The 15,842-nt window shown below is 39.7% G+C and overlaps 1 protein-coding gene across 17 annotated transcripts in view; it reads right to left on the bottom strand.

The window, feature by feature from the left end:
- Positions 1–2,250: 2,250 nt before the first annotated feature.
- Positions 2,251–15,842, bottom strand: part of myo5aa (myosin VAa) — a 239,628-nt gene continuing 226,036 nt past the window's right edge. For all 17 annotated transcript variants that reach the window (XM_039770291.1, XM_039770295.1, XM_039770296.1 and 14 more), the window contains 4 exons: positions 11,514–11,796; positions 6,339–6,513; positions 5,832–5,912; positions 2,251–4,535 (listed from right to left, as the gene is read on the bottom strand). In XM_039770291.1, the coding sequence (XP_039626225.1) occupies positions 4,383–4,535; positions 5,832–5,912; positions 6,339–6,513; positions 11,514–11,796 (692 nt within the window). In that variant the 3' untranslated portion in view covers positions 2,251–4,382. The remainder of the gene's footprint in view (positions 4,536–5,831; positions 5,913–6,338; positions 6,514–11,513; positions 11,797–15,842) is intronic.

Here is a 15,842-nt window from a genome sequence, read left to right as displayed (position 1 = left end):
TGTGTGTGTGTGTGTGTGTCTATATATACTGTATATACAGACACACACACACTTTGTATAATGTTTGGTTTGGACCTGTGGAGTAGAGGATGATAGGTGAAGAGGTTCACCAAGTTTAAGGTGGCTGAAGATGATGCCGTGAAAGAAGTCAACTGGTTGGAAGTGTTGTCAGGTGATATGAGAAGAACTGGTCAAACCCTGAGGTTGTGAGCTCAGATCCCACTACTGACACTGCGTGACCAGGAGCAAGTCACTTCACCTGCCTTTCCTCCAATTGGGGGGGGACGGGACAAGTAACAAATCCGATCTCAAATGTTGTAACTTGCCTTGGATAAAAGTGTCAGCCAAACAAAAAGTAAAGGGGGTGGTGGGGAAAGAATATAAAATACAGGGCGTCCAGCACCGCAGAGACGGGAGCCAAAAGATCTGATGGGCAGCTGGCAAACCTGGGTAATCCCCAAAAACGTTAAAATGGTGACGATTGATGTGTGCATCTATTTCATATACATATATATATATATACATATATATTATATATATATACATATATATATATATACACATATACATATATATATATATATATATATATATATACACATATACATATATATATATATATATATATATACACATATACATATATATATACACACACATATACATACATATATACATACACATATATATTATATATTTATATATAATCCTAAGCCTAAAAGTACATTGATTTTGTGTGACGATTTTACGTGACTTTTTTGTCACGTTTTAAATTTTCAAACCTACATATATATGTGTCGTATCATTCTTTTCAGAATTTATTGAACTTTAATGTGATGCTCTTAGATTTTCGGATTCTTATTCCGCTTTTAAATTATAAACTAAAAAATATCAAGAACATGTCTGGCAAGACGAGACTTTGTGCCAAGAGATTCAATCACTCCTGCGGCCGTAAATAAAAGACAAAAAGTAGATGACAAAGTAGAATGTCATAGAGACAAGGCATCGAGTCAAAAGGACAGCTGCTGTACAGGCTTTTAAATGTCCAAAGCACTGTGTGAGATGCAGATCACGCAGCATGGCAGCAGCAAATATATTGTATGTATGTATGTATGTATGTATGTATGTGTATATATATAGTATATATATTCATTCAAGGCATTCGTAGTCTGAATCACAATCTGATTGTATGGGTGGTTACCTACCAGGTAACGCTTGTGGTTGGTCAGCAAGTCAGCTAACATCCACCATGGTGCCCTCTTTCAGTTGCGAGAAGCAGATCATAGAATGGTTGAAATAGTTTTACTGTCAAATAATGCAAAGATTTCCGAGAGGGGGTGCAGTGAGTGTGTACGCCGGATGAGCCCAGAATTAGGGCTAAACACATGTTGCGTACTCTGTGCATTATTTGACAGTAAAACTATTTCAACCATATATATATATATATATATATATATATATATACACATACATACATATATACATACATACATGCGCACACACACACACACACATATATATACACACACACACAAGGAGTGTTCAATTATAAACAGGAATTTTCATGCTCTGTTCTTAGGTAGACCTGACTCATCGGACAAACACACACATATGTGAACTCATCGTTCATAGTGCTAGCTGCTCTTTCCCCCCTTCCTGTCAATTGTAATCAACATGTCGGAGCAGGAGGTACGCAGTAGTGTTGCGCAGCACATTATTCAATTTTTGACAAATGAAAGAGTCATTCCATCTCAAATTTATTAGAGACTTAAAAATCAGTTTGAGGACAAGTATCTCTCTCAGTCTACAGAGAGGGGCTATCATCTCTTCGGTCCACTTTATGAATGTTTAGGAGGGAAGAAATTGAAGCTGAATGAGGAGGCTATTGACAATGCGCAAGAATGGGTCAACATGCAGTCAAAAGACTTCTACTCTTCGGGGATTAAGACGCTTCCTGAGCGGTGGAACAAGTATAATGCAGTGGCAGGAGACTACAGAGAAAAATAATGTGCAAGTTGTTTCATTGTATTCAATAAATAAAGCATGGCTCATAAATTCCTGTTTATATTTGAATGCCCCTTGTGTGTGTATAATATATATATATATATATATATATATATATATATATATATACACACACACATACATACACACACATTTTTGTACACACACTGACACACAAATACATTTATATAAACATGTAAGTTTATACAAACAATCAAAGCTAGCATTCTGTATACAGAACATAATGCTTGTTTAAAGGCAAACTTTATTTCAAAATGCTGCCCTTTGCTACCCCCATAACAGAAAAAAAAATATTGACATTATGCACTGGACATGCTTAATTTTAAAACAATTTTAACAAACCAACCAAAGTGCAGAAAAAATACTGCTAACGGTATCACAGTAGCAATATGCAGTGCTAAGACGATTGCACCGTAACCATAATTTTTTTTTTTTTATTATTTTTGATCGTCATGACATGCTGTCCAAAATTCCAAGACACAACATAAAATACTGTATCTAAATAATAAATGGAAAAACAAAAAAATAAACAGCAGTACAATTCAGTCTGCCAAATGACCGCCTGCTAAACCAGTATCAAGTAAGGCTTTACGATGAGAACAAACTGTTTAAAAAGAAAAAACAAAACAAAACACACACACACACATACAAAACATAAAAATGACACCACAAGCATGTACAGAAAATAAACAATGGTGTGCCAAAAATAAGACATTTAGTATTTTTAAAACCTAACAGCATATTCCAGTTGGGAGGCTTTGTATCAGAACATTCTTAATGCACTAAGCTGTACGTCAGTAGTACCAAAGCACACATCCAAATGATTCAAATATGGCCGTGACCTGCGGTCCGTCCACAGAGGCTGTTGGCTCGCTCTGGTCCCAGTGATCTTGATATGCATCTTAAAACCATCGGTGAGCGCACATCCAAGGAAAACAAAAAAAAAAAAAAAGCAAAATTCAAAAAGTATAAAATGATATTTCCATCAGTAAAATGCGGCCGGCTACGTTTCCTGGTAGCCCTTTGCAAGTTCACAATTATGGAATTAAAACAATTCTAGTGAGAAGATCAGCCGTATTCCTTTTAAGGTCTGGCATTAGCCATGATCGTCGAACAAACAAAAAAAAAAAAGAGAGAGAGAGAGAGAGAGAGAGAATGTGTGCGGTTTTTACATGCCCTAAAATGCCAGATTCGACATACATAGAAAGTGTGCCATTCTTCACACGGAGGCTCTCAGATCAACGCCGAGTGCCCAGATGGGCAAACAGCCGTATTCGGTAAGCACAGCGGTGCCATAACAAAATGTATTTTCTTTAGATGTAATGCTGAGCCTTCACTGTAATGACTGCTATAGAAAGGAAACTCTTAACGCCACTGTTCCATTGTACTAGTACGTTCAATAAAAATAACAATATGTGTTGAACGTTTGTGCTTAAGAGAAGCTTAAGTAGTTTTATAAAAGCACCAAACAACTGAGGAGTGCTTTACTCATTCCAACAGTATACAACACATGAGCTCAAACAAACTGCTCCGTCAGTAAAACTCAACCTTGCTGAAGACAATCTGCGAATATCAAAGTGTCGTGTTGTGCTGTAAGCTTTCCAAGATTTTCATGATGACCTTTCCATGGTAATGTTACAGTGACAACCGAAATTAAGCACAATAATCTCATACTTGTTCACCATATCGGTATTTTAGGAAACTATTGGATTAGCACAATACACCGCAGTGCACTTTATCGATATACTGTATAAGATATTTATGTATTACGTACCTTGTAGTGGATATGCAAGTTACACGAGACACAGTATCTACCTACAGGGTGCTATATAAGCCCACGATACTAATAAATATGCATCTATATTAAATAGTAGGCAATCAGTTGCATTTTGTTATTCTACATATTTTATTTTCACATAAATAAGAAAACATATTTGACAAATAATTCTATATAGTGCTAAAGTTATCTGTATTTAGCTGTGTGAACGATTTAAAAAGAGTTACCCCTACCAAATTGGATCTTTTTTTTTTTTTTTTTTACAAGTTTACTAATCTTATTGTTTTTGGGATATAAATAATCTCAACCTCCAATTAAAAACAAAACTAATCCAGTTTAAAAATTCCACGGCCACTCAGTCCCGCTCATTCCCTCAAGGAATTTGTCAGCCAAATATGAAACTCTGAAGGCCTCAGGGTCCAATCGGCTCGACCCAAACGGCTCAAAAAGCTTTCCTGGACTGAGTTGTTAAGCTGTGGTGGGAGTGTGGCACTTGGATAATTTTACCTTGGGTGGTTTTCAAATTTTTTTCACAAACTGTAACAATCTATCTCAACCGAGGGTGACTTGCTGCGTTGTCTTAGACTCGAGTGAGGAATCCCAGGTTGAGACTGGTTGGGATTTGAATGGTTTCTAGAGAAAGACTGGAGGGGTTGAATGGGAAGGTAACAGGGAAGATTTGTTTGGAGTCCATGAGTAACTGAGGTGACTCTTTCCGGTCTCGTAAACGTATCTGGGGAAAAAAAAACAAGGACAAGAAAACACTGGAGTTTTCAAACACTGATCATGGTTGTGAGTGAAAAGAAATTTCAAGATATATCAAGGCTAAAATATACAGTAGTCAGAAAACAATGCAACTCATGTAAAACTTCGGATCATATTTATGGGGGTTGCCAGACCAACTATACCCATGAAGGTTCTTTAAGGTGTTCCTCATAAGAAGACCACCTAAATCACTTGCTGACCACTACCTTCTTTAAGAATATTTCAACTTCTAATAGGAAGTGAAAATCTGTTCTAGTCTGGAAAGAGAGGAGCTCAGCCTTTATAAGAAGTCGAAAGGGCGGAGATGCGGCCTGCAAAGCCTGGCTGTACCAAGAGAGCTTCAAAACCCTAATAAGGAAGGCCCCAGCATTGTGAGATTGGCTACCTGTATCATGGCTTGTTGTGCCCCACCCCATCAATCACAACATATGCACATTTTCTGTTCTGTGGTGTGCTGGGCCAGTAAACAGCACTTCAAGGGGGGCCCACCAAATCAACATTAGATTAAGAAGGCAGACTCAGTTATGGTACTCTCTCTGGACTAGCTGGAGGTAGTGTAGGAGAGAATGGGACACAAGTGATGGCCGTTATGAACAAGGCTGCACATACTGCCCATGACACACCAGCACAGAGGACTTTTAGTATAAATTCAGCCTAAGTGTGTCAAGCCAGTCCAGGATGAGAAGGAATACCTTTATTGACACGTATGTGGAGCCACTCAGTACAAGGAAAGAGATGACTGACTTACAGATGGTGTTAACACTTCTTAAATACACTTGTCAATTTCATAAATGTGTGATTAGTTTTATTTCTTATGTCCTTACTAGTTACTGATAAACAGGAGGCAGGATTCCGCTACACTCGATTATGCCGGTTTCTCCTAACAACACTGGTTCTTGTGCTAAAGTAGCAGCGGGACTGGGTCACAGTTCAAGAATCTTTCATTAAATTGCTTTCTAAAAGTGCTAAAGGCAAAAGCTAACAATTAACAAGGACAGAAGTCTTTCAATATCATCAATACATAATCAATTTGTGATAATCGTATCAATCAGTAAAAATCAACTCTCACAAAAGAAACAGGGTCTCTTAACACGCTGTGACTGTTTTCATCTTCAGCCAGTTAGAAGTTTTCTCTTTTCAATGATTCTTGTGTCTATTTCTTTGTTATAATGTTTAAGTATTTATGTTTTTATATTTATTTATTGAGCTGGGACAAATAAATTCTATCTATAGATACATATATAAATAAACAAGAAAGCCTTACCTGAATGGTACGTATAAATGTTACAGACACCCTTTCTTCAAATTCGTTAACTGGCGTGTATAAATTCAACACCTTGACAATCTGTTAAGAACAAATTATAGAAATGCAAGTCAGCACAACTGTGACAGAAAAAACGATCAATTTCCATCGTGGAAAAGACACAAAACCGCAGCACTACAATAAGCTATGCAAAAGTCAAGCTGAATATACAACTGAACTAATAATTCTTGTAATTTATTTAATTTTTGAAATTATTTTATTTCATTTTATTTCAAGAAAGTAACAGTGTACAATCAAGTAGATACGTTTTGCAGAACATATACAACAAATAACTTCAAAATCAATCTTAAGAAAGTGTACGCTAAATATCACAACATAGCATTTTCCAGACGAGCATTTTAAAGCAAGTGTTATTAACGTATTTTCTGGATTTCTGTTCTATGTAGTCCACTATCCCTCTTTTACTCTGTCAATATTCACAGTCGTAATTGCAAGCTAACCACATACCTGAGCTGTGCTTAGTGCATTGCACATTGAACATATGGCCTCTGCATCCTCATCAGTCTTCTTCTTCACTTGTAGAAGCTGAGCCGCCTGGATCAACGGTTCGAGGGTCTCCTTGGCACCGCTCGTCATCAAGTTTTTATCCCTTAACCACTCTTCCAGTTGACTTACATTGTACCTGTGGGGAAAAAAAGGTGGACAAATTCAGTGCATCCTGCTCAACATTTACTTCCTTTATGTGTGCTGTCTGTCTGAAGGCTTACTGATAGCTGGAAGTAACTCTCACTGAACCCAGTTAATGCAATTTTAAGGACTGAGGAGTCACAAATAACTAGAAGAACAGTAAATTAGAGACTCAAGAATACAGCAAGGGCATAAAAACGAGCTTTGGAAAAAAACAAGAGAACCACATGCATAAAGTTACCCAAGTCTGATAGTAATACAGATGTTATTACAACACTAATCTGAGGTTTAAACAGACAGCAAAAGCAGACTTCCTTCTCAAGAAATTTCACATAAACACCCCTCAGAATGGGAAATCGAAGGAAACAAAGCTACCCAAATGATCAAGGTTCAAGTTTCTCATCTTTCATCTCAATTAAGAATATAAAATTTGTAATAAAAATAACCGGGTAAGACAGAAATGTCATTTTTGTGGTTGAATTGTATTGAGTGTTGCAAATATTATTTTATATATATATATATATATATATATATATATATATATATATATATATATATAGCATAGTTTTAGTGTCAAATAATTCAAAGAGTACGCAACATGTGTTTTGCCCTCATTTGGGCACATCAGGCATACACACTCTACTGCTCCCCTATCGGGGATCAGATGTCACCGTCACAGACGAAGCCCCTTTACGCTAAGTCACAGTGTGTGGTTCGTTTATTTGACAGCCTGTAGGTCTGGACTAATTACATTCACTGTATTCGTAGTCTGAGTCCCGACCTGAATAGTGGACGAAACACGTGTCGTGTACTCTTTGCATTATTTGACAGTAAAACTATGGAGCATTCCATGATCTGCTTCTCGCAACTGAAGAGGGCACTGAGGCGAATGTTTGCTAAATGGCAGACCAACCACATGCGTTACCTGGTAGGTAACAATCCATACAACTCAGGTCGGGACTCAGACTACGAATGCAATGAATATACAGTGGTGTGAAAAACTATTTGCCCCCTTCCTGATTTCTTATTCTTTTGCATGTTTGTCACACAAAATGTTTCTGATCATCAAACACATTTAACCATTAGTCAAATATAACACAAGTAAACACAAAATGCAGTTTTTAAATGATGGTTTTTATTATTTAGGGAGAAAAAAAAATCCAAACCTACATGGCCCTGTGTGAAAAAGTAATTGCCCCCTGAACCTAATAACTGGTTGGGCCACCCTTAGCAGCAATAACTGCAATCAAGCGTTTGCGATAACTTGCAATGAGTCTTTACAGCTCTGGAGGAATTTTGGCCCACTCATCTTTGCAGAATTGTTGTAATTCAGCTTTATTTGAGGGTTTTCTAGCATGAACCGCCTTTTTAAGGTCATGCCATAGCATCTCAATTGGATTCAGGTCAGGACTTTGACTAGGCCACTCCAAAGTCTTCATTTTGTTTTTCTTCAGCCATTCAGAGGTGGATTTGCTGGTGTGTTTTGGGTCATTGTCCTGTTGCAGCACCCAAGATCACTTCAGCTTGAGTTGACGAACAGATGGCGGACATTCTCCTTCAGGATTTTTTGGGTAGACAGTAGAATTCATGGTTCCATCTATCACAGCAAGCCTTCCAGGTCCTGAAGCAGCAAACAACCCCAGACCATCACACTACCACCACCATATTTTACTGTTGGTATGATGTTCTTTTCTGAAATGCTGTGTTCCTTTTACGCCAGATGTAACGGGACATTTGCCTTCCAAAAGTTCAACTTTTGTCTCATCAGTCCACAAGGTATTTTCCCAAAAGTCTTGGCAATCATTGAGATGTTTCTTAGCAAAATTGAGACGAGCCCTAATGTTCTTTTTGCTTAACAGTGGTTTGCGTCTTGGAAATCTGCCATGCAGGCCGTTTTGCCCAGTCTCTTTCTTATGGTGGAGTCGTGAACACTGACCTTAATTGAGGCAAGTGAGGCCTGCAGTTCTTTAGACGTTGTCCTGGGGTCTTTGTGACCTCTCGGATGAGTCGTCTCTGCGCCTTGGGGTAATTTTGGTCGGCGGCCACTCCTGGGAAGGTTCACCACTGTTCCATGTTTTTGCCATTTGTGGATAATGGCTCTCACTGTGGTTCGCTGGAGTCCCAAAGCTTTAGAAATGGCTTTATAACCTTTACCAGACTGATAGATCTCAATTACTTCTGTTCTCATTTGTTCCTGAATTTCTTTGGATCTTGGCATGATGTCTAGCTTTTGAGGTGCTTTTGGTCTACTTCTCTGTGTCAGGCAGCTCCTATTTAAGTGATTTCTTGATTGAAACAGGTGTGGCAGTAATCAGGCCTGGGGTGGCTACGGAAATTGAACTCAGGTGTGATACACCACAGTTAGGTGATTTTTAACAAGGGGCAATTACTTTTTCACACAGGGCCATGTAGGTTTGGATTTTTTTCTCGTAAATAATAAAAACCATTACTAAAAAACTGCATTTTGTGTTTACTTGTGTTATATTTGACTAATGGTTAAATGTGTTTGATGATCAGTGGTGTTTTTCACACCACTTATATATATATATATATATATATATATATATATATATATATATATATATATATATATATTTATATTAATTACACACACACATATATGTATTATTTTTATTACAAAATTTGAATTTATGTGTTTAATTGCTTATTGTGCAGACCAAGTATCAAATCAACAGCAACCTCTCAAAGACTGTAACTTCCCATCAATACAATGAAATCTGAAGGTGAAATGGCACAAGTGGGAACTACGAAATTCCCATGCCATGTAAACACAGCATATGATGTCACTCTGGTCTGTGTAAGTTGCTCCCACCGAGTCCTATCACAACAGAACAGGAAACTCCTGGTGGAAGAAAGGCCTGAAATAGAGAAGGTGAGGATGAGGACGCTACTTAGTATATGGGGGAAACAGGAAAGTCTCTCCCATGGTAATCCTGGCAACTGCCTACTGTAGGTAGATGGAAAGTGGTTAGCTGAGCATTTAGTGTGTTGTGTTGGCAATGCCAACCTCGCCTAAAATGAAACCCACTGCTTCTAGTCTGGTGACATTTTTTTTATCTGCATCATGGCTACCACTAATGAGTGGTGCTGTTAACCCTTAAACCACCGGAACCGGCTATAGTCGGTTCCCAATGCAATTTGCCAGCACACCGGAGCCGAGTATATTCGGCAAAATACATTTGTTGAACACCGCAACCGGCTAAAGTTGGTTTCCAGTACAATTTGGAAGCAGACCACAGCCGAGTATATTTGGCGACATACATCCAATGAACTGTGCAACCGGCTATCGTCGCTTCACAGAGCAATTCGCCAGATCGTCAGAGCTGATCAGTCCGTGCCGTATATTAATTGAGCAGCCAGCTCATGACCACTGGCGCCCCCTAGCGAATCAGCATCACTGTCCCTGGGATTCAGCCGCTGCACTAGACTGGCCTGCCAGCATCGGCGTTGGCCTCTGTGTGTTTGCATGCAGCCAGTTCAAGCGCAGTTGGCTCGGTGATTTACTGAATTTCATCAATGGCGTCATTTGCACCTTGTACATATAATTGATTGTTGCAGTAGTTTTTTTTTTTTTAATAGGTTTTACAGTTCACTGGCAGTGTGTAAAATGATTAGTGTTCCAGTAATTGTGATGCTCTTTGTATGAAAAAAAGTTCCATTAAAATTTCACTTTTTCTTTGTGAATTGTGACGTTTACTTAAGTATTTGGCGTCCAGGGGGTGCATTAACCCCCAAGCATGTGGCAGTTTAAGTGTTAACCTTCTATGTAAAAACGGTTAACCCCAAATGTCTATATACTGAATAACATGTGGAACAGTATTCTGCTGCCACCTACTGGATAAAATTACATTATTCTGCATGGTATGCTAAGTCATCAGTATTTATAAGGTGGGCAGAGCCTTCAACCCAAAAACACAATGGCGTGTAAATGAAAAGCCATAAAAGCAGTTTTAGAACAAACAGAAACTGAACCATTAGCTGAATCAAGTGATAGTGCCGACAATGTGAACTGGTCATCAGACATTAACATGGTCAGTGAAATTGATGAATATGGCACGGTACGGTGGATCCACTGTGATATGTGCATGAAGGTTCACCGCAGTGCTAGTGGGATGTGGCAAAAAGGCAAAATGATTGTGATCACGTGGAAGGACAAGAAAGACGTTCACAATGCAGCAACCGTCAATGTTCATATCAGGTGAAATGTGAAAGTGAATAAGCCTGGCGCTTGCTGTGCTAGCCTACAATAACACAAGGGTTGCGTCGATTGTGTGGATCAGGCACTGACATTCTACTCTATCATGTAGAAGCAACAGAAAAAGTATTAAAAGTGAGCAAAGAAGCACACTTCTACTTTCCCGACTGCAACATCGGGCTTTGTATTGGTAACTGTTTCAAAACGCCACACGAAAGGATGTGCACTAAATTTGCATCAGTATAGTAGTGGACACTAGATATACCTTTCCTACTGTATTTCTGTTGATGTTTTAGTATTTACACTGTCACACACATACACGTGTGCGCACATCGAAGGCAGTCTAGTGGCCTGACTAAATGTGTTGTTATGCCAGATCAGGGATCGGCAGTGCGCACTAACACTTCTTCTTATTCCTCTACAGGTCCTCTGAAGGAAAACCTACTTAGCACCGCTTCCAGTTCTTCTGCCGATTCCTCTCACAACCCCCCCGTTTGACGCCTCTTTCCGTCTCTCCCCTATAATGCTGCCATACCGTCTCTACTGCTTCACTTCTATTCTGGACTCAGTCTCTTACGACTACTCATTGCCCTCTTTTTTTTGTTGTTCTTGTTCTTGTCTTGTCATTACAACCTGTTTCTGTAGCATATATTTTTCTTGTTGAAAAAAAAAAAAATCATTTTGTCTCGTTTTTCCAGGTGCAAACACTAGGACAGTGGAACAGATACACATCACATCTAGTGAATATTATTCAGCACGAGTGGAGATAGGCACCCTACCTGATATTCATGCCTTTGCTCCAGGAGCACATGTCCTTGCGCAGAAGCAGGTTGTTGAGGGTGACCGCTCCGATGATGTAGAACATCTGCTTGACCACCTGTTTGATAAGCTCTGGGTCCATGCCATGCTGGCACATTGTAGAGTGGAAGGCGCTGAGCTGGCGCAGGATTGAGTCGAGCGTGTAGGTGCCTTCATCGGCAATACTCGATGTCCGTTTGCGTAAACCTGTGGGCTTCACTCCAGAGACCCCCTGAATGGTCTCGTGTTCTAGCATTCCAGAAACTGTGGAATTAAACATAACAAACAGTCTTTAAACGTGGGTAACATATGTGCTTCACATGCCTTCGGGAGAATTCAGAAGGAACATTAATACTAATATTGTTCAACCAAACAGATAAACTAAAACGGCATGCTTAGTAAGAAAAGTTATGATGTAAATTAAATTGAGATGACCATGTTTTCCACTTTATCTGGTTTTTCTTCTACACAGAAGGTCACTAGGACCTTTCATCCATCCTATTTCTTTATCTGCTTATTTATATTCAGAACTATTGGGAGTTACAACAAATTCTGTCATCAATGACTGCAATAGAGAAAGCAGTCCCATCTGAGTGTCCACCTGCACCCACTTACACTCCAAATCAGAGCCTCCATTCTAGTGGTTACTTGGGCAACTCTTTTTTAAATACATATCACAATATGTTTGCAGGGACGCCAGCTAATACTACAAGACCCGTGCAGCACTGTCATGCGCACTTTGTGATTTGCTGAGGCACCACAAGTGAAAAAAAGTAAATATTACACTGCTGAAAAAAATTAATGGAACACTTTGAAAACACATCAGACCTCCAATGGGAAAAAAAATCCTGCTGGATATCTCTACTGATATGGACTGATATGGTAATGTGTTAGGAACGAAAGGATGCTACATCAACCCACAGAGGGCTGAATTCAAAGACACCCCGAAAATCAAAGTGAAAAAATGATGCGGCAAGCAGGCGAGTCCATTTTCATTGCAGCAACTCCAAATCGTACTCAGTAGTTTGTATGGCCCCCATGTGCTTATATGCATGCCCGACAACGTCCTAATGAGACGACGGATGGTGTCCTGGGGGATATCTTCAAAATACTACATCTTTGCACAGCATGTCGGTGATAATAGGATGACAAAATTAGTGCAGGTAAAACAAACAATCGTACTTTCACAAGCAATTGTCAGCTTTTGACTTTGAATAAGACTCTTTTTAAATAAGTTAGAATTTTATTCGAATAGCAGCGCTCACTCTGGCCACCCTACTAAACAGGCAGTCGCCCAGATCAAGGCAAGGTGAAGATTACAAAATATAAGGCGCCGCGCTGGAGTGTGTTTAAAAACCAAAATGCTGCATTCTCACCCCACTCAAGATTTTTGGCTTTAATGTTGTTACTGGTTTTTCATCCACATTACAAAGTTACATGGAACTGTCCTCTTCATCTTTTCCCACTTCTATGTGGGGTTGATGTGCTTGATCAGCCTTCTCTGTAGAATGTGGTCCTACATCTCCTCCCGAGTCAGACCCTTTTCCTTCAGATCTTTCACTTTATCCATCCACCTCTGCTTTGGCCTCCCTTGCTCTCCCTTCCTCTGGACTTCTACTCCCATCACTCCTTTGCACACATATTGGTTGTCTCTCCTCTTCACATATCCCCACTACTTCAGCCTACTTCCCTGTACTTTCTTAGCTATCTCTCCCACTTGGGTTGTACCTCCGATGGCCTCATTTCTTATTCTGTCCCTTTTTGTAACTCCACACATCCATCTCAACATTTTAATGTCTACCACATCCAACTTCTCCTGTGCTCCCTTAACTGCCATGTCTCAGCCCCATACATCATTGCAGGTCTTAAGAACCTCACCTTCAATCCTAACCTTAATTCTTCAATCACAAAGTAATCCTGATACCTTCTTCTAATTTTTCCATGCACACTGTACTGTAATGGTCACCTCTACATCTAATGTTCCATCTTGGGCTACCACTGATCCTACTTCTTTAAACTTATCCACTAGTAGCTCTCCTGGTAGGCGGTCATCTGAATCCTGATTATCATTAAACCTCAGATAGTCGGACTTCTGGAGCTATGAGGGCTTTAATCTAGCTTTTTGATTTCTCTATCAAATTCCAGTTTGACACAAACATCATCGATATCCTGAATCCACAGAATCTGGCTGAGTCACATTATTGGGACATAAGTGGCAAAATTATTCAATCCCTGGTGGTCACTTTGGCACAAAACATTAAGGAAATTATGACACTTTTATGGTTGTGGTTAGTGTCTAAAAAAGTTTACTTCACTAGAAAGATGTGCAAGTAACTAATAAGATAACTTTAACTCTTTTAGGGCGGATGTCGACTTTTGTTGAAATTCTGGGGTAGAGGATGGTAATCAGCTGTAAATGATTACAAAACTTGCCGTTATGGTTTTAGCTTGACTATCTTTGCTAGAAGCAAAAGTTAACTTCATTGATTTGACTTTGATTTTTTGGGTGTGCATGAGTGGCGAAGAGTAATCAACCTCGAACATGGCCTCGACATCTGCCGAGAGGCCAAAGCAAATGCATAAAGTAAAATACTCTGTGGACGACATTTTGCATATTATCGATTTGTCAGACTCCAAATGTAACGCAAGTGATCTGGACAAGGAGATTGAAAACAAAGGTGAGTGCCAACATCATCTGGTCGGTCCCCAACTGATCGTGATGCTGAACGCGTTTGCGTATCTAATGCACCTATGGCAACGTTCATCTTGGAGGACCACCACTTACAATAAAAGGTACAAACCACTTTGTGTCACACTGCAGCTGCCACTGCCACCCACTTGCCATGTGAAGACAGAGATAGCCAGGCAGCCGGCCCGCCTCACATTCCTGCGCGGCCACCAGAGATGGCAATCAGGTGCCGACTGCAGTTACAGCATGCAGCAACAGATGTTTTATGTTGATTTATGGGTGAAACCATTGCTTTGTATGCTTTTCAGAAAAATATTCAGCCTCAAAGAGTTAATGTATATGCAATTATAAAGAGCAAAATGCATCATCAGTCTACTCAACTAAAATAAAACCAAATCTAACCTTAAATTACATGCGTATCGGAGTGTTAGTCACTGCACTGTTAAAACCAAAAGTGCAAATAAGAACAAAAGGTTAAATATTTGCCAACAAAGGAACATTTCATTTAGTGAGTTGAGAGAGAGGAAAAAGAAAGATGTCTCAGAACAACACAATATTTACTTTGAAACACAATAAATTAAACCGTTTTAACTCGTGTACCACGCACACCCTAATTTTTACAAAGAGAATCGCAAAAATTGTTTTGCCTCGTGTACGACGCACATTGCGATTGTATAGGAAACGTTTAGGGCACGTTTTCCGCGAAATACCCTTCTGTTTTTGTTGCATGACGAAAGTTTTTCTCTTTCTTCCGTCGCCAATCTCGAACACATGACTCTGGAATACCATACTTGCGACCCACTGCCCAATTTCCTATCTTCTCTGCTTCTAAAATCACATTTAGTTTCTCTCCCGCCGTGAAGGAGCGTAAACGATTGCTACTATCCATGCTGAATGACGACGCAAAACTGATTTAAGAACGAGAGCGTGCGAGAGCGAGCGAGCGAGAGAGAGAGAGAGAGAGAGAGACCGCGAGCGAGCCCAAGCAGAAGAACATTACAGAATTACATTTTCTCGTGTATGACGCGCACCTGATTTTCTAATGCTAATTTTCAGGAAAATAATGTGCGCGTGGAACACACGTAAATACGGTATATGTAAGTTCTACAAGTTGTGACCATCTGATCTCATGAGCCACTGCGTATAGAAGCTTAATCTTCGTCATCATCGAAAGCTTATCACAACACGTGCTGGTGAAGTAAAACATGTACAACTGCTAGCAGCAGCCTCCATGATATTATCAGGGTTTGCATCTCTCTTACAGCAAACTGCTCAAAACGGTGACATGGCAGAAAGGAAACGAGCAATGGCGACATCAGATGATTAGGAAACACATGGCTGAGGCCACTCATAGGAAGAACAACAACATCATCAGTGCCATCTGCCGAGTGTCAAGTACGGGATACAGAATGCATGCGTGACAAAGACAGACAAACGGCTGTGCAAACTGACTAGTGCACCTGTCCTCACATGAAAGTCATGATTGAAACATACAGCGTTACACAGCAGGACCGCGCAAAATGGACTCTAGTAGCAACACCTTCCGAGTGTCAAGTCAAACACAGGAGGCTCTTCAGTGATGAAGAACGACAAGAGGTGAGCCTGAATACAGAGCCATTGA

Source organism: Polypterus senegalus, chromosome 12 (genome assembly GCF_016835505.1).
Source record: "Polypterus senegalus isolate Bchr_013 chromosome 12, ASM1683550v1, whole genome shotgun sequence".
Lineage (NCBI taxonomy): Eukaryota > Metazoa > Chordata > Cladistia > Polypteriformes > Polypteridae > Polypterus > Polypterus senegalus.
This window is presented reverse-complemented; position numbering and strand designations above follow the sequence as displayed.